General features: G+C 44.2%; 1 protein-coding gene across 4 annotated transcripts in view; it reads left to right on the forward strand.

Annotated features, from left to right (window-relative positions):
* Nucleotides 1-713: 713 nt before the first annotated feature.
* mcf2a (MCF.2 cell line derived transforming sequence a) overlaps nucleotides 714-19,381 on the forward strand; it is a 32,651-nt gene continuing 13,983 nt past the window's right edge. For 2 of the 4 annotated variants that reach the window (XM_024429240.2, XM_024429242.2), the window contains exons 1-10: nucleotides 714-1,837; nucleotides 15,232-15,300; nucleotides 15,554-15,668; nucleotides 16,127-16,217; nucleotides 17,730-17,849; nucleotides 17,950-18,066; nucleotides 18,271-18,420; nucleotides 18,571-18,686; nucleotides 18,778-18,892; nucleotides 19,067-19,186. In XM_024429240.2, the coding sequence (XP_024285008.1) occupies nucleotides 1,729-1,837; nucleotides 15,232-15,300; nucleotides 15,554-15,668; nucleotides 16,127-16,217; nucleotides 17,730-17,849; nucleotides 17,950-18,066; nucleotides 18,271-18,420; nucleotides 18,571-18,686; nucleotides 18,778-18,892; nucleotides 19,067-19,186 (1,122 nt within the window). In that variant the 5' untranslated portion in view covers nucleotides 714-1,728. Of the gene's footprint in view, nucleotides 1,838-15,231; nucleotides 15,301-15,553; nucleotides 15,669-16,126; nucleotides 16,218-16,332; nucleotides 16,828-17,729; nucleotides 17,850-17,949; nucleotides 18,067-18,270; nucleotides 18,421-18,570; nucleotides 18,687-18,777; nucleotides 18,893-19,066; nucleotides 19,187-19,381 lie in introns of those variants that run through there. The other 2 variants (XM_024429241.2, XM_024429243.2) reach the window with 2 other exon arrangements.

Consider the following 19,381-nt stretch of genomic DNA (forward strand, 5'->3'; position numbering starts at 1 on the left):
GACGGGCACAAAATGGGCACCTCACCCTGGCCCCAGGACCACCCCACGTCTGGCCCCTCGGGCTCCAGCCTCGGCACTCTGAACCTCCGACCTGAATGTAGCACTTTAAGACCAGTTTGTTCAACACAGTTTTCTGTAATAAATCACAATATTATGAATGTCTTGTTTTTATTTATGAACTTGTGGTATGCTTGAGTGAACTTGTGTATCAGCAAGCATACTTGTCTTAGGCTTAGCATGGTCTGTTAGTGTGGGCTTTGCAGGACTGCACGTGTGTGTACCACAGGAGGCTGCTGATAGGAGGATGGTTCATTAAAATTGCTGGGGTGGAGTGAATGAAATGGTATCAGACTCAGGGAAACCATGTGTTTTGATGTATTTGGTACCATTTATTATGTTGCAGCAATTACAATGAGCCCATCCTCTCCAATTAAGGCACCACCAGCCGCCTGTGGACTGTGCGTGTAAGCCTGGCCACACCAAGCAGATGCTCTGCGGTAATGAGGTGGCTGAGAGGCTTATCTGGATCAACGGGGCTGCTGAAGGCTAGAGCTCCACAGCAGAGTTCAGATGTACCGCTGGCCGAGTGGCCCTGTAGCACGCCACTCAACCTGCCACCACAGCACCACCCAACACTGTGTGTGTATTAATGTATGTTCATATCCTTCTGTTACTCTACTCCTTCCGTGGATTCACGCGTGTCTGAGTCCTGGTCGGTTGAGGGGAGACGTAGGCAGAGTAACTGGGGGAGTGGAGATGAGTGAAGCTGTGTCTATTTTGTACAATGACACCCGTTCATGTTCCTGTGCCTTCGTTTGAATGTGTCCGTTGTGTGTTAATGTGTGTGCACTTGCATGGGCAGAACAATTTGTTGGCTTAGACAAGAACGGGAGAATAATGTACCGTTTACAATGGCTCTATTGACACTTAAATGTGTAGCACACGGTTCTCTGTGTGTGTCCCAGAATATTGAGTAGGAGGAAGCCGTAACACTCGTGTCAGATAGCCCAGCAGTGCTGTATGCGGTAGGTCAGCCAGGCAGCGCTGTGTGGAATCAGCCCACAATCTGCTACAGGAATAGAGTGACCACTAAGACAGAGGAAAGCGGAGAGAAGGAGGAGTCTTAAAAGTTGGGAGGGAGTTGGCAGTGTGTCAGGATGGGAGCCACTGTGCCTCAGCAGCGGCAGAGCTGACGCACTAAAATCCAGACTGAGGGCAAGAGGGGGATAAAGGGAGGGCACAGAGGAAAAAGAGTGTGGCCAGATGGAGGGTGCAGTGTTTGTTTTGAAGTGGCAGACTGGTGTTCATTAAGGGTTAGTGGCTGTAGCTGAGAACAAGATAGTCCCTCACTGGACTGAATATTAGTGAGTGTGTGAGGGAAAAGTGCATCGTTGATTCTGGACTGTCTTGGCCACAGCAGCTGGAAAACCTACCATTGATTTTCTGTGTGGACTGCACACTTCCTCCTCTGCTGAACTGGGTTCTTCTGTGCATGCGGCTCAAGGTGACTCAGGATCCGATCCAGCCCCTGGGAGCCTCCTGACTGGGTCCCTGGATCTACAGGGAAAAGTGGGTTGAAGCTTCCTCTCTACCCCTCTGGAAGTGGAGTCCGACTGGGGATAGGACCGTAGGATAATAAGGATGTGAGGCCTTGACACCAGCCATTACCCACTACCGGGCCTGCTTGTGTTCTGTCCAGCCCTGTGGAGGTGGATAAGGGGGGAGGGAATGGGCCCAGCTTCACTGCAGGAGGAGACCGAGCAGGAGCCAGGGGGAGAAATGGAGTGCTACCACAGCCTTCTGCAGGCTGGCTCTCAGTTAGAGAACACACTGCAGCGTAAGTACCTCTCCTGTACTGACCCATCACTGGCATATGGGGACATAACTGTCTTAAATATCATGGGAAATACAATTGGAAATATTGTGCAATGTTAAATATTCTGTATGGAGACAGGTAACACCGTCATAATACATGGACAATATTAAAACTCACAGGGTAGCTTTAGGTCTATTGATGGGATGGTTGCTGCTGTACTCCAGCAGTGGTCATGACGTAGCCATGCAGGGATTAATGTGCTATTTCTAAACCCTGCGGGGATGGTTTTTATCCATAGCGATCATGTGTAGAGGAGATATTTGGAAGTACACGCCACATCTGGGTGTGTTTGGAGAAAGGCCGAACAAAGCATTCCGTCAGTGAAATGAATGAACTATAGATTTATTATACATTTTGTGACACTGAATTGATTAGACTTTTCCCTGGGAAACTATCAAGGTCCAGTTCTGAATGGTTGCTTGCAGTGTTTTCAGGTTGAATGATAAAAAAAATAAAAATCCTCTATTGGGGGAGGATTAGGAATCCTGTAAGGGCAGCCAGTTGGGCAGATCTGACAATTAAATGATGAAGAGGAGTAGTGCTGCATCCCTGCCATGGTCCAGATGCTACAGACGACATGATACAGTGCCCAAGAAACCATATCCCCTACACATTCTCCTCTGTCCTTTTTAATATCTATTGGATTCAAATCCAAATCCAATGAAGAAGAATGGGCCAGTTCCTCATCAGTGTTTCATTTACAAATCCAATGAAGAAGAAAGGGCTAGTTTCTCATCAGTGTTTCATTTACAAATCCAATGAAGAAGAAAGGGCTAGTTTCTCATCAGTGTTTCATTTACAAATCCAATGAAGAAGAAAGGGCTAGTTTCTCATCAGTGTTGATTCATTTCCAACTGTGATGACAGTTTGTTGGACTTCAGTTACAGTACAGCTCCTGGTGGTTTGTACCTCTAGTACAGTGGTTCCCAAATGTTTTATTGTCCCGTACTCCTTCAAACATTCAACCTCCAGCTGCGTACCCCCTCTAGCACCAGGGTCAGCACACTCTCAAATGTTATTTTATGCCATCATTGTAAGCCTGCCACACACACACAATACGATACATTTATTAAACATAAGAATGAGTGAGTTTTTGTCACAACCCGAATCGTGGGAAGTGACAAAGAGCACAAATAATAATAAATAATTTAGCTCTTTATTTAACCATCTTACATGACTGGTGAATAACTCCACCACAGGTTAATGAGAAGGGTGTGCTGAAAGGATGCACATCACTCTGCAATGTTGTATTGGAGAGAGTCTCAGTCTTAAATCCTTTTCCACACATTCTGTGACTGTATTTAGTTTTCATGCTAGTGAGGGCCGAGAATCCACTCTCGCATAGGTACGTGGTTGCAATGGGCATCAGTGTCTTAACAGTGCGATTTGACAAGGCAGGATACTCTGAGTGCAGGCCAATCCAGAAATCTGTCAGTGGCTTCTGATTAAATTCAATTTTCACAGAACCGCTTGTTGCAATTTCGATGAGGCTGTCTTGTTCACATATCGGCAAGTGGACTGGAGGCAGGGCATGAAAGGGATAACGAATCCAGTTTGTCATCCATTTCGGAAAAGTACCTGCATAATTGAGCACACAACTCACTCAGGTGCTTCGCTATATCACATTTGACATTGTCCGTAAGCTTGAGTTCATTTGCACACAAAAATCATACAATGATGGAAAGACCTGTGTGTTGTCCTTGTTAATGCAGACATAGAAGAGCTCTAACTTCTTGATCATAGCCTCAATTTTGTCCCGCACATTGAATATAGTTGCGGAGAGTCACTGTAATTCTAGATTCCAATCGTTTAGACGAGAAAAAACGTCACCCAGATAGGCCAGTCGTGTGAGAAACTCATCATCATGCAAGCGGTCAGAGAAAATTATGGTCAGTAAAGAAAACTTTAAACTCGTCTCTCAATTTAAAAAAACATGTCAATACTTTGCCCCTTGATAACCAGCACACTTCTGTATGTTGTAAAAGTGTTACATGGTCGCTGCCCATATCATTGCATAGTGCACAAAATACACGAGTTCAGGGGCCTTGCTTTAACAAAGTTAACCATTTTCACTGTAGTGTCCAAAACATCTTTCAAGCTGTCAGGCATTCCTTTGGCAGCAAGAGCCTCTCGGTGGATGCTGCAGTGTACCCAAGTGGCGTCGGAAGCAACTGCTTGCAGGCTTGTTACCACTCCACTATGTCTCCCTGTCATGGCTTTTGCACCATCAGTACAGATACCAACACATCTTGACCAACAAAGTCCATTTGATGTCACAAAGCTGTCCAGTACTTTAAAAACATAATATCCTGTTGTCCTGGTTTCTAGTGGTTTACAGAAGAGGATGTCTTCAAAACATCTCCTTCCATGTCATTGATGCATCGTGAAACAGTGTTGTTTGATGAAGATGTTGTCTGTATAGTTTTTTTGGCCTCTTCCCCCTGCATTGTCCCATCCATATCTGCAGCAGCAGGGAGAATTAAGTCCTCCACAATAGTATGGGGCTTGCCTGTCCTAGCCACTCGGTAGCTCACCACATAAGACGCTTCTAGCCCCTTCTTATTAATGGTATCCGTTGCTTTTATACATGTCTTAATACTCGAAAGTCGTCTTAATTCTCGCTCCAAAAAACTCCCCTGGCTTATTTTCTAAATTGTTAAGTTTTGTTTCTAAATATCTGCATAAGAGTGAAGGTTTAATAGAGTTGTGAGATAGTACTTTTGCACATATAACACACTGTGACTGAGGAACGGCACTACTCCCAATATAAGTGAACCCCAAATCAATGTAGTTCTCATCATATTTGCGCCTCTTCGATCGTCCAACATCCCCGTCTGTTGTTCGGTGCTTTCCCAGGTAAGGGGGCAGTAGCTCTTCGGCTGCATCAGATTCACAGCTGTCAGTGTTCATTCTAGCTGGGCTAACAACAAATGTAGAATTACTGATGCTAGCATTGGATGTGCTTTTGGAAGCAGAACTACTTGTTGTCGACAGGTGCAGGTGTAGTAATGCTGGTCGTAGCAGTACTACCAGTAGAGCTGGTATGTGTCTCTATGGACACAAGCCTTACTTTTTTAACCATTTATCCATTTTTGAGCAAACGGAATGAGCAGCAGCTACATTTGGCTACATACGTGGAATTCACGCGAGAGAGTAACGGTTAATGTGAGTGCATGTTTATTATTTGACTAGGCTGCCTGTTTATGACATTGTGTTCTTATTTTGCTATTTTTGGCAGTGAAAAGAGGCTACTCAGGTGAGAAAAAAACCTCGCAGAAATCGCATGAACTGTTAGAAAATGTGAAGGAAAAAAATGTTATACGTTTTATTTTTAAAAATGTGATCACATATTTATTTGGCGTACTCCCGACGGCATTGAAACCCCAGTTTGGGAATAACTGCTCTAGTATATTGCATTCTCTTCTCTATAGAGGACTAACATGATTGTGATGGTGACCTTTGGCACTGCTTTGTTGTTGTTGTTCCGTTGTCACCTTGGTTACTGACCTGTGCCCCTGTACTTCCCCTGTGTGAGGGTGTTGTCCCTGTCCACAGGCTGGCCTGTGCCCCTGTACTTCCCCTGTGTGAGGGTGTTGTCCCTGTCCACAGGCTGGCCTGTGTGTGAAGGTAATGGGGACATTGGGGAAAAGGCCCTGCCCCAGACTTTCTATTTTTACCAGGCGGAGTTGTTTCAGTGTAATAATGTGTGTGTAATGTGAGCTACGTTCCGTGGGTTGGGCTGGATCTGCCAAGAGAACAAGGAGACACTGCAGTATATGGAAAAACCTTTATACACACACACACACACACACACACACTACAGATCAGTTACCTGTAAGTCTTCACCTGCCTCCACCTGGTTGTATTTTGACCTGTCAATATCATTTACCTCTGTGTGTGAAGAAACATGGCAGACAGGGTTTAACAAACTGCTTTCCTATGAGTTGTGTGAAGAATGGGTCATTTTGAAGCCCCATCATGCTTCCTGCAGTTAATCCTGAACTTACACACAGCCTACACCACTGGCGGTCGGTGCCGTTTTAACATGAGTGAGGATAATATATTTTTTTTATAAGCATGGCCTTGTTTCTATTACAGCATATTGGGTGACTGTCATTCATATTCCATTCACCCAGTTCAATGTAACAGTGATAGTTTTAGGCTACTACATTATACTCTAATTTCCCTATATCCATCATGAGGTTGCTACAACCTAGCCTATGAAAAGTTTACAACGTAGGTGCACAGTTTGAGAGAATTTTGAGTAATACCGCCTTGTACGCTCTTACCTGCATCTAGCTGATATAGGCTGTAATCATTAGATTGCAAATTAGAGTTTCTATTGGACGAATTCAGGTATGTTTATCCTTGTTTCGTTCCATTTGCTTCTGTTTAAGAAACCTTTTCATACCTTCATATCATAACCGCTAACCGCTACACAGCCTACATTGTTATCACATCCTAGTAAACATAGCTACTAAAACTAACGTGTTAGTAAACCCTCTACAATCATGCAGTACAGTCAGCAAGCAGTTTAGCAGTTACACCGGCGGGCCCCGATGGCAATAAATTAATAAAACCAAAAGCCTTGACTTACCTTGACTTGAAAGAGTTCCAGTGTTGGATCACCATAGCCAGCTAGCTAACATAGCACCCCTCTGTTTGAGGCAGGTGATTGAGTAGGTTGAACTAGCTAGCTGCATTCACTAGCTAAGTTTATTTTTTATTTTTTTTAAATACAACTAAGTATATCTCTCTCTCTATTGCTTCTCCTTATTTTGGAATAAATATTTTTTTCAAAACTGTTCAACTATTATCTTTCTCTTTCTTGGAGTCAACTACTCACCAAATGTAATTCACTGCAGTGCCAGCTAGCTGTAGTTTATGCTTTAATTAAGTACTAGATATATTTAATTGATTGGGTGGACAACATGTCAATTTATGCTGCAAGAGCTCTGATAGGTTAGAGAACTTCCTCTGGAAGTTGTCATAATTACTGGGTAAGTATATGGAAGGGGTGTTCTATTGAAGTCGATGTACTCAGAGGAGGACAGAAGCTAGTTGTCCTCCAGCTACACCATGGTGCTACTCTAGAGTGCTACTGAGGCTACAGTATTGCAAAACAGTGTGTTTTAATAAATGATTTACATGTGAATATATTTAACAGTTTTACCTAAAAGGGATAACTTTAATAATGTTTCACTTTTTATGAATTCTGATATTCATTCCACTAATTCGTCTTTCGACCAATCACATCAGGTCTTTTCATATCAGATATTTTTCAGAGCTAATCTGATTGGTCAAAAGACCAAGGAGTGAAAAAAGAAATGAATTGGGCTTTCTGTCTAAACGTAGCCTAAAGACCCCATAACAAACCTCTTCAGTTAAACCTGTCAACCCCTGACAAACAGGCTCTAATTACTAAGAGGTGTTTTTCATAGAAATAGTTGTCTGTGCAGATGTTGTGCTATACACATTCATTATCTGTCCCACTTCACAACAGAATATCACAAAAAATGTATTAGCTTTGCTGCACATTGATGCTACTCAAAAGAACAGCTTGAAACATCCAAAATTATAAATCAGGTTAACAAGTCACGGCACATGAGCCTAGATGTGTGACATTTCCTCCAACACTTTGCCTCTACCAAGCCCACCACTATAATCTCCTTAGCACTGAAATCCCTGTTTGGTAAAAATATCTGCTGACCTCAAAACAGTCTAAGCCATGGCCCTTTGTGTAATGTGTGTAGGTAAACTTGAGGGACTGCATGTGTGTGATTATTGCATGTCTGTGCTGGTCTCTTTCTGTCTCAAGAGGTTTGTCCATGTGCAGTATATTACTCTCCCTCTTCACACAATGTAACTTCTATGAGACATCACAGTGACTGTTGGCTGAAGAAGCGTCTACCCTCCTCAGCCCGCCCAGTAGGCCCACAGCCTGCCATCATGGCAGTGCCAGTCATGTGTGATATTACCGACGTTGAGTGGCACCCTTCTTGGTATGGTCTTATCTAGTAAAATGTGTACTGTTCGCCCCCAAATGACACAATCCCGTTGCTGAAGGAGTGCCCTGAGCACAGCTGCACTCTGGGAAGTAGGAGTGCTGCAGCACCCCTGGTAAATCACAATTAAAGAATAATAAATATACACACACAGATTTTTTAAAACCAAATTAGTGCACTATTCCTTTATTACTCCTGTATGAGCGGATCAAAAGAACTTGTCAGCAGAGCAGGGAGAAATCCCCCATCATTTTAGTCTCCTCAACTTACTCAATCACCACATTATTCAGTAATAGATCTAGATATGGTTTAGGATTGAGTGAGTGATTTGTCCCAAAAACAATGCTGTTAGTTTTGGAGATATTTAGCACCTACCTATTAAAAACATTTGATTTAACTAGGCAAGCCAGTTATGAACAAATTCATATTTGCAATGACTGCTGACCCCGGCCAAACCCTAACCCGGACAACGCTGGGCCAATTGTGTTCCGCCCTATGGGACTTCCAATCATGGCCAGTTGTGATATAGCCTGGAATCAAACCACACTCAACCAAATCTGCATTAGAGAGGCTTCCATTAAAGACAACCCTCTGTGTTCTATTAGATGGAGAACTCCTAATCCATTATAAAACAGAGGATGTATACACACAACACTTTTATTCCAGCAATAAGGTAAGATCTGTGAGGCTTCTGAAGCCATGTAGTAAAATAACAAGAGTCTTGTTGGAAGACTCTTGCATGCATTTGAGCCAGCTTCAACCGGTTGGCTAATGATGATGTTGAGCAAAAAACACATGGCTGCCTCACTTCGGCTTTAATCCACCAGGACTCCTATCACCCTGCTCAGTAAACAGACGCTATCACAGATCACCTGCTAAGGCCAGCCCTGCTTTACCCTGGGCCTTTAATCTGTCTGGCTGCCTGGGAGTCTATTGCAGGACCCAGCCATGCTTAGCAAACACTACTCAGTGAAGTCACCTGACTAGGCTTTGGTGCTTGGATGTTTTGACAAATTGAGTCAGCGGGAATAATTGTTTCCTATCTGTGGGGCTGCCAAGTAGAAAGCATGATTTGGAGGTCCGGTGTGTTGTGCATCTTGTTTAGCAGGCCAGGCAGAGACGGAGTGATTTACGTCATGTGATGAGTGGTACAGAATGCAGATTCTAATCGGAGAGGGGCCTTGGTGGAGACTTCCTGGGATCACAGACTGGCACGCATTTCCAAAACACTTCAGCCTGCCTGCAGCACAAGCATTCTCCCTCTGATCTAACACTATACTGTCTGAAGTTATGCAGGACAGGCAACTGTAGTGTGTTTGCTGTTATGTTTATCTGTATTGTTTCAATTGCTTGTCATCATATCTAGATGACAGATATTGCCCCTTTTCTCATTAAATTAAATTAAATCAAATGTATTTATAAAACCCTTTTTTTTTTACATCAGCAGAGGTCACAAAGTACTTATATAGAAACCCAGCCTAAAACCCCAAACAGCAGATGTAGAAGCACAGTTGCTAGGAAACACTCCCTAGACAGGCAGGAACCGAGGAAGAAACCTAGAGAGGAATCAGGCTCTTAGGGTTGGCCAGTCCTCTTCTGGCTGTGCCGGGTGGAGATAGTTCTTCAAGATGTTAAAACATTCATAGATGACCAGCAGGGTCAAATAATCACAGTGGTTGTAGAAGGTGCAGCAGGTCAGTACCTCAGGAGTAAATGTCAGTTGAATTTTCATAGCCGATCATTCCGAGGACGAGCAGGTGCGGTAGAGAGGAAGAGAGAGGATAGAAACTAGAGTCTGGGGAGTGACTCTGTGGCCCTGTCCGACGATACCCCTGGACAGGGCCAACAAGCCAGGATATAATCCCACCCACTTTACCAAAGCACAGCCCCCACACCACTAGAGGAATGTCAACAGACCACCAACTTACTGCCCTGAGACAAGGCTGAGTATAGCTCACAAAGATGTCCTCCACCGCACAAGCCCGAGGGGGTCGCAAAACAGGACAAGATCACATTGGTGACTCAACACACTCAAGTCAGGTAAAGTGAAAAATCTTGGCACGATGTGATGCACCCCTCCTAGGGACAGCATGGAAGAGCACCAGTAAAGCCAGTGACTCAGCTGCTGTAATATGGTCAGAGGCAGAGAATCCCAGGGGAAAGAGGGGAGCTGGCCAGGCAGAGACGGCAAGGACGGTTCATTGCTCCAGTGCCCTGCCATTCACCTTCACACTCCTGTGCCAGACTACACTCAATTATAGTTCCTACTGAAGAGATGAGTCTTCAATAAATACTTAAAGGTCTCAGAGTCTGCGTCTCTCACATGGGTAGGCAGACCATTCCATAAAAATCGAGCTCTATAGGAGAAAGCCCTACTTACTTAGAAATTCTAGGAACAATAAGGAGGCCTGCGTCTTGTGACCGTAGCATACATGTAGGTACAGTGCCTTGCGAAAGTATTCGGCCCTCTTGAACTTTGCGACCTTTTGCCACATTTCAGGCTTCAAACATAAAGATATAAAACTGTATTTTTTTTTGTGAAGAATCAACAACAAGTGGGACACAATCATGAAGTGGAACAACATTTATTGGATATTTCAAACTTTTTTAACAAATCAAAAACTGAAAAATTGGGCGTGCAAAATTATTCAGCCCCCTTAAGTTAATACTTTGTAGCGCCACCTTTTGCTGCGATTACAGCTGTAAGTCGCTTGGGGTATGTCTCTATCAGTTTTGCACATCGAGAGACTGACATTTTTTCCCATTCCTCCTTGCAAAACAGCTCGAGCTCAGTGAGGTTGAATGGAGAGCATTTGTGAACAGCAGTTTTCAGTTCTTTCCACAGATTCTCGATTGGATTCAGGTCTGGACTTTGACTTGGCCATTCTAACACCTGGATATGTTTATTTTTGAACCATTCCATTGTAGATTTTGCTTTATGTTTTGGATCATTGTCTTGTTGGAAGACAAATCTCCGTCCCAGTCTCAGGTCTTTTGCAGACTCCATCAGGTTTTCTTCCAGAATGGTCCTGTATTTGGCTCCATCCATCTTCCCATCAATTTTAACCATCTTCCCTGTCCCTGCTGAAGAAAAGCAGGCCCAAACCATGATGCTGCCACCACCATGTTTGACAGTGGGGATGGTGGTTCAGGGTGATGAGCTGTGTTGCTTTTACGCCAAACATAATGTTTTGCATTGTTGCCAAAAAGTTCAATTTTGGTTTCATCTGACCAGAGCACCTTCTTCTACATGTTTGGTGTGTCTCCCAGGTGGCTTGTGGCAAACTTTAAACAACACTTTTTATGGATATCTTTAAGAAATGGCTTTCTTCTTGCCACTCTTCCATAAAGGCCAGATGTGTGCAATATACAACTGATTGTTGTCCTATGGACAGAGTCTCCCACCTCAGCTGTAGATCTCTGCAGTTCATCCAGAGTGATCATGGGCCTCTTGGCTGCATCTCTGATCAGTCTTCTCCTTGTATGAGCTGAAAGTTTAGAGGGACGGCCAGGTCTTGGTAGATTTGCAGTGGTCTGATACAACTTCTATTTCAATATTATCGCTTGCACAGTGCTCCTTGGGATGTTTAAAGCTTGGGAAATCTTTTTGTATCCAAATCCGGCTTTAAACTTCTTCACAACAGTATCTCGGACCTGCCTGGTGTGTTCCTTGTTCTTCATGATGCTCTCTGCGCTTTTAACGGACCTCTGAGACTATCACAGTGCAGGTGCATTTATACGGAGCCTTGATTACAAACAGGTGGATTGTATTTATCATCATTAGTCATTTAGGTCAACATTGGATCATTCAGAGATCCTCACTGAACTTATGGAGAGAGTTTGCTGCACTGAAAGTAAAGGGGCTGAATAATTCTGCACGCCCAATTTTTCAGTTTTTGATTTGTTAAAAAAGTTTGAAATATCCAATAAATGTCGTTCCACTTCATGATTGTGTCCCACTTGTTGTTGATTCTTCACAAAAAAATACAGTTTTATATCTTTGTTTGAAGCCTGAAATGTGGCAAAAGGTCGCAAAGTTCAAGGGGGCCGAATACTTTCGCAAGGCACTGTATGTATGGCAGGACCAAATAGGAGAGATAGGTAGAAGCAAGTCCATGTAATGCTTTGTAGGTTAGCAGAGAAACCTTGAAATCATCCCTAGTCTTAACAGGAAGCCAGGCTAGCGCTGGAGTAATATTGTCAAGTGTTTTGGTGCTAGTCAGTTTTCTAGTAGCTGTGTTTAGCACTAACTGAAGTGTATTTATTGCATTTTCGGGAAGCCAGAGACTAGAGCATTGCAGTAGTCTAATCTAGAAGTGACAACATTATGGATTATCTTTTCTGCATCATTTTTGGACAAAAGGTTTCAGAGTTTTGCAACGTTCTGAAAAAAAGCTACCCTTTCTAAATTAGATTGTCTCTTCATTACAGTACCAATTTGATATGAATAAATTGTATCTTGTGTCAACATGAATAGTTGAGAGATGACAATGTGAATGATTATAAAGGCTGTATCGCATCCGGCCGTGATTGGCAGTCCCATAGGGCGGCACATAATTGGCCCAGAGTCGTCCAGGTAGGCAGTAATTGTAAATAAGAATTTGTCCTTAACTGACTTGCCTAGTTAAACAAAGGTAAAAGTACATAGCCTAGTAGTTGTTGTTGATGTAGGCTGTACAGGAGCTACAATTTATACAGAAGTACACACTATGAACCCCTTATCAATAATTTATAAACTGCTTATACATACCACATGTGGCCTTTCCAAGCTCTCCATAACATTCAAGCCATTGAAACATTAATTATTACACAGCCAGTCCAGGATATCCATTTTGAACCTGACACTAACCAGTACCTGACAGTAACCCTACTCGATGGCTGTGTGTGAATGGCCCAGCCTGGCTTGGCCCAGCCTGGCTTGGCCCAGCCCATGTCTCTGTGTGTGAATGGCCCAGCCCAGCCTGTTTTAGCCCAGCCTGGCTTGGCCCAGCCCATGTCTCTGTGTGTGGGAATGGCCTATCCCAGCCTGGCTTGGCCCAGCCCATGTCTCTGTGTATGAATAGCCCAGCCCAGCCTGGTTTAGCCCAGCCTGGCTTGGCCCAGCCCATGTCTCTGTGTGTGTGTGAATGGCCCAGCCAGCTTTGCTTGGTCCAGCCAATGTCTCTGTGTGTGTCAGTAACACTCATGAAATATTGACAAGAGATCAGCGGAACTCATTACTGCTACCCACGCCGACTCCCTGCCTGACACGGTTACCCCCGACGACAACGTGGAAAAGGACACTGTAGCCTGTCTTCTCTTGAGAGGTCTGTCTACGGTGGCCTTTCTCAATAGCAAGGCTATGCTCATTGAGTCTGTACATAGTCAAATCTTTCCTTAAGTTGGGTCAGTCACAGGGATCAGGTATTCTGCCACTGTGTACTCTCTGTTTAGGGCCAAATAGCATTCTAGTTTGCTTTGTTTTTTGTTAATACTTTCCAATCTGTCAAGTAATTATCTTTTTGTTTTCTCAGGATTTTGTTGGGTCTAATTGTGCTGTTTGTGAACAGAGCCCCAGGACCAGCTTGCTTAGGGGACTCTTCACCAGGTTCATCTCTCTGTAGGTGATGGCTTTGTTATGGAATGTTTGGGAATCGCTTCATTTCAGGTGGTTGTAGAATTTAATGGCTTTTTTCTGGATCTTGATAATTAGCGGGTATCGGCCTAATTCTGCTGTTCGTGCATTATTTGGTGTTTTACGTTGTACACAGAGGATATTGTTACAGAATTCTGCATGCAGAGTCTCAATTTGGTGTTTGTCCCATTTCGTGATTTCCTGGTTGGTGAATGGACCCCAGACATCACAACCATGAAGAGCAATGGGTTATATAACTGATTCAAGTATATTTAGCCAGATTCTAATGGGTATATTGAATTTCATGTTCCTTTTGATGGCATAGAAGGCCCTTCTTGGCTTGTCTCTCAAATCATTCACAGCTTTGTGGAAGTTACCTGTGGTCAGAGGTATGTATATTTTTTGTGTGCTCTAGGGAAAAGGTGTCTAGATGGAGTTTGTATTTGTGATCCTGCCAACTGGTCATGTTTTCTAACACCATTATTTTTGTCTTACTGATATTTACTCTCAGGAACCAGGTCTGACAGAATCTGTGCAGAAGATCTAGGTGCTGCTGTAGGCCCTCCTTGGTTGGGGAACTAAGCACCAGATCATGAGCAAACAGCAGACATTTGACTTCAGATTCCAGTAGGGTGAGGCCGGGTTCTGCAGACTGTTCTAGTGTCCTCGCCAATTTACCAACTACCGTTCAGAATTTTGGGGTCACTTAGAAATGTCCTTGTTTTTGAAAGAAAAGCACGTTTTGATCGGTTGCATGAACTTGTCAACAGCAGAGAATTATATATGACTATAAATTACTTTTAACATGTCTACTTTAGGGCTATGTAATGCTCGTTACTCGAGGTTGTCACGGATCCCTCTGGAACTTTCATTACGCACACCTGTCCCCTGTTCCCACTGATTAGTACTTGTATAAGTGTGGCCTTTGGTTTCCATTGGGCTGTCGATTATTGTTCCAATGTCCGTTGGTCGTGTGAGTACCTATGCTGTGTTTTGGCTTTCGTGACACTTGTATTGCGCAGATAATTACGGGTCTCCTCCCATGTGGTATCATTGTGCGCGTGTGTTATTTATTCGAGGTAGTTCTCAATCTTTTGTTTGGGTTTCAACCCTGTGTTTTGTATAGTGTTCGTCCCCGTGCCTTTACACTGCACGCCATAATTTGTGTACAATAAAAAAAACTATTACGCATTCCTGTGTCTGTCTCTCGATCCTTCATGCCAACGTGACAGAGGTGAACTCAGTCTTCACTGTGGCTTCACTCATACCACTATTTGATTGTATATGTGCAGTATATTACGGGCAGTGTTTTAGTCCTGTCAACTGTGCTGAATGTGTAATGTTATGAGAGGAGAGAGTAATGCTGCCTGCCACCACAGCGGGCTGGACACAGTATATGACTCCATGCTGCCTCTCCCCTGGTGACAGGAGAAGGGAGTGGAGAGGTATAATGACGGCCTCCTGCTGTGCTAGCCTGGATGTCACAGTGGAAAGATGTGGTCCAGACCCGCCTCCGAATGATTGACTGACTTGAACCAGACAGCTTAGCGTCTGATACCTTCCTTATCACTAATGTTGATGTTGTTTTACATACGACCACTGGGTGGCAGTAAATCCCTCTGTTAAATCATCATGTTATGTAAGATCACCATGGCTTGACACTTTCAAAGAGGCCTCTGATCCCTTTGTTTTAATATCTCCTTCTTTCTATCGCTCTCTCCTTCTCCTTCCCACAGAGGTGTCAGTCCCTATGAGTATGAAGGAGGTGGACGGCTACATTGAAAAGCAGGTGGCCTACCTGTCAGGTGGGAGGTCTTTACTCAGGAATATCTATTTTGGGTTCATAACCTCTGACCTGTGTTAACATTGGCTCTGTAGATTCAGGCGGTGTCTATGACCTGTAAAAGTACGAGTGACATGTAGAAACTAACACTGACAAAGCTGTTCTCAGTTCATCCAACATTTTATAGACTACTTAAATGAGGGGTCAGCAAAGAACATAATATAATCGATTAGTACACTGTTGAGTGGGATATATGAAACTGTTTTTCTTTCCAGGTGGGCGTGGTGAGGACTCCAGCGTGATTATCACCCTCCCAGAATACTCTGCTTTCAGCGACATTCCAGAGGAGTCTTTAGCTAAAGTCTTAACATACCTCACCCTCATACCTCGGTGGGTGAACCAACATAATACACTACCTCCTACTATTCATCTCTCTAGCCCTCCCTCTCTCGCCTCATAACTTTCTCTGCAATGCAGTGTGTGCCTGCTTTAGTCCAGAGTTAGTATTCTTTGCAGATATGGCACTAGATGCTCTCTGTCCCTCATCTATTTTGATGTCCTCTGTGCCAGCTCAGAGGAGGTATATCCTAGGGAGGAGGGATCGTATCATTGGACGTGGACCAAAAGGGGAGTTTGAGTTCAGGTCAACAGAGTCGATGAACATCCCTGTAAACAGATCTAATGTATTCACTGCAGTCTTTCTTTCTGCACCAAAAAATACAATTTGTCTTTGGCTGCAGTTAGCTGTCAAATCAACTTAGCATATTATATTTGACTAGTAAAAGTATACATTTGTTAAGTGAAAAGTACATGTGTTCAAATCATCCTTTTATTGCTTGTGTTTGCAGAGCACGACAACCAGGTGTAAAATTCATCATCATTTTAGACAGACGACTGGATACTTGGACCTCAATCAAAACAGCACTTGCCAGAATTGCGGTGAGCGAGTTATAGTCTTGAACATATGATTTGCTGCTATGCAAAAAACAAAAATCCAGTTCAGAATTTCAGCACTAGACAGACTGGACGTCAGAGTGGGGAGCTGTCCATGGTGCTGAATTGCCCAGCGCTCAGTTCCTGCTGTTTTGTGATGGTCTCGTCTCTCGGTCTTAAGTTCATTAAAATACTTCGTCGTGACTACATCTGTCAAATACTGCAGTTGCTTTGTCAATGTTTATTATTGCTCATGCATAGTTTTCAAATAAAATGTTCTGTACTCACTGTATGAAACTTGAGTACCGTGGCAAGGGAATGAAGATGCATTAACCAGCACTCAATTACGTGGATATTAGCTGATGACGCTATATTTCGGCGCACGATGAGAGGAAGAGATTGCAGACAGCGCTGCCACCCTCATCGTCGCAGCAGCGTTGATGCTGCGGCTGTGGCCTCGCAGCCAAGTAAAGGGAACCAGTAGCCGGCATTGGCACCGATTTATAAGCTTCGGGACGGCGACATTTAGAATGATAGCATGATCGTATAAATGGCTGTAAACACAATGGCTGTGAGTTACCAGCGCCGAGGATTGCCCAGGATACGGAGGAGCCCGGTAACACGCCTTTTAAATAGTTTGATTTATTGATTAAAGAGTTGTGGTCAAGTTTGGGTGGGCAGGGTGAATGCGGCATCGCTCACTGGCTGCAGCTTAAGCATAAGCACTGCGGTGCAGAGCCTGATTTTAGCCTCGTCATGCAATTGATGCAGCAAGACCGAGAACGATGGCTTGCTTATGTGAATACAAACCCGACTGCAATATTTAGCATGTTGAGCTTGAAGGGCAGTGTGCATGTTTGAAGTAACCTAAAGCTAGATTTAGATGGCGACGTCAAATTAATATCCAAGCTCTTTGTGGAATAATCAACATTTCCCACTGTTTTATGTCGATGTCCTATCCATATTTAAGTTTTAACGGCTGGCATCTTGAATTATACCAAACCCATATGTTAGTAAGGCTAGACCTGCATCACCACAGTCATTTGATAAAAATGGGTGTGAATTATTTTTCAAATTGAGCTAATAAGATTGTCATCCTAAATGCTCTACTTGTGATGTCTGCTGCTGACAATCGCTCTGAAGTTCAATCAAAGCCTCATCCCTAAATAGAATTCAGCCTACCTACTGTCTCCTCTTGGTTAGTGAAGCCATTTTCTATTGACGACAACTTCAATACACCTGTGATAGGCAGGATAGGTCCAGCTTTCCTCCTTTAATTGACAGTGGGTCAGACTGAGAGGCTTTGTCTGCCTGAGCCTGATTGCTTGTTAGTGCTGTCAATATGTCCATTCAGGGTGAACAGATGATGGCTATGCATCCAGAAGTCCCTTCCTTTCATAGTGAACAGATTGGCCTGGTTTTGAGTAAAAGGCATGGTCCAGGGTTTGTCAGAGCTCTAGATCAGGGCTCACTGTCCATCAGTGATGGTGTCCCTCTTCCCCCCCCCCCTGTTTCCAGGCCTCCTTCCCTGGGAACCTCCACCTGGTGCTGGTGCTGAGACCCACCAGCTTCTTCCAGCGCACCGTCACAGACCTGGGCTTCCGCTTCAGCCAGGAGGACTTCATGCTCAAGATGCCAGTAAGGCAGATCATTTACCAAATCCAACACTTCACCACACATGTACAGAGTACTAAACGCAGTCAATAATGTGTCCATTATTATATCTCTCCTCTATTAGGTGGTGATGCTGAGCTCTGTGACAGACCTACTGAGATACATTGATGAGAATCAATTGACCTCAGAGTTTGGTGGAACCCTGGATTACTGCCACAGTGACTGGATCGTCCTGAGAACAGTACATACATACTTTAAACTTACATACCATCAATCATGCAGCGACTCAGAACCCCAGCACAAATTTTACAACATGTCTGATGTGGCGAGACACATTCAAACTTGGCCTGTATGTCTGCACCGTTCTGAGTGATGACGTCAGAGTATAAATGTAGAAACACTGTGATGACGTCCCTGTGTTGTGTGCTCTCTGGCTCCCCTCCAGGCCATAGAGAGCTTTGCGGTGACAGTTAAGGACATAGCTCAGATGCTGCAGGCATTTGGCACAAAGCTGGCAGAGACAGAGCTGCCAGATGAGGGCACCGCCATCGTACACCTCCTCTCAACCCACACTGATAAATACAGGAAACTCAAGGTATAACTGCAGCACTCCGTTTCACACACCTTTTACGCTAGGCTCTATGATAATGTGTGACAGTCTCGTATCAGCGGCAGACTAACTGAAATCTAGTCTACATTGACCCACTGATGTTTTATAGCCTTTTTTCTTGTCTGTCTTGTACAGGAGGCGATATGGTCTGTATCAAAGGAGGGTCGCCACCTGCTGGCTAGCCTGGAGGCCTCTGGGAGAGAGGAGGATTCACTATGGGATATCAGGCTGGACTGGGAGACTGTGCAGAGGTAGATAACCTCAGAGGGATAATCATACTACCGTCTTCCTAAATGTTATAGAGTGGCCATATATTACAACCTATCTCTTGCTGGTCTTCAGGCTACTAGCCCAGCTGAGGGACATGGAGTCAGCCTTTGACGGCTTCTTTGAGAAGCATCATCTGAAGCTCCAACAGTACCTCCAGCTGCTCAGATACGAACACAGCTTCCAGGAGGTGAGACCGACCGTTTACGTCATGGATGGATTGTTGATTAATTGGCCTATGCCGAGAGGCAACTCTTGACGATACCCATGGGGTGTACAGCTCGATTGGATACTGGATGAGGTGTTTTGAAGTTGGGAGGTGCATATGTATGGAACTAATGTCTCTCTCTCCTCTTGTGGTCAGATGGAGTTGTCTCTGGAGCGTCTGGCGACCCAGGAGAGGGAGGTGTCGTTGTCAGGGGAGACGCTGACTCAGACAGAACAGACACTCAGGGACCTGGACAGCCTGGAGGCTCACGCACAGGTCAGTATTTACCTTTTACACACTCCCTCATCAGATCAAGGACACCAAGACTACACTTAGTGTATACTTAAGCCTCAAGACCTGACCTACAAATGGTGGTTGGCAGAGATCGTCTTCTCTGGGTCTCACGTGCTTTTGGTAACAGCATTGGCTGTGGAGCTAGGATTGAATTGTATTTGCTATGGTGATACTGTA

This window comes from Oncorhynchus tshawytscha, linkage group LG08 (genome assembly GCF_018296145.1).
Source record: "Oncorhynchus tshawytscha isolate Ot180627B linkage group LG08, Otsh_v2.0, whole genome shotgun sequence".
In the NCBI taxonomy this organism is placed as follows: domain Eukaryota; kingdom Metazoa; phylum Chordata; class Actinopteri; order Salmoniformes; family Salmonidae; genus Oncorhynchus; species Oncorhynchus tshawytscha.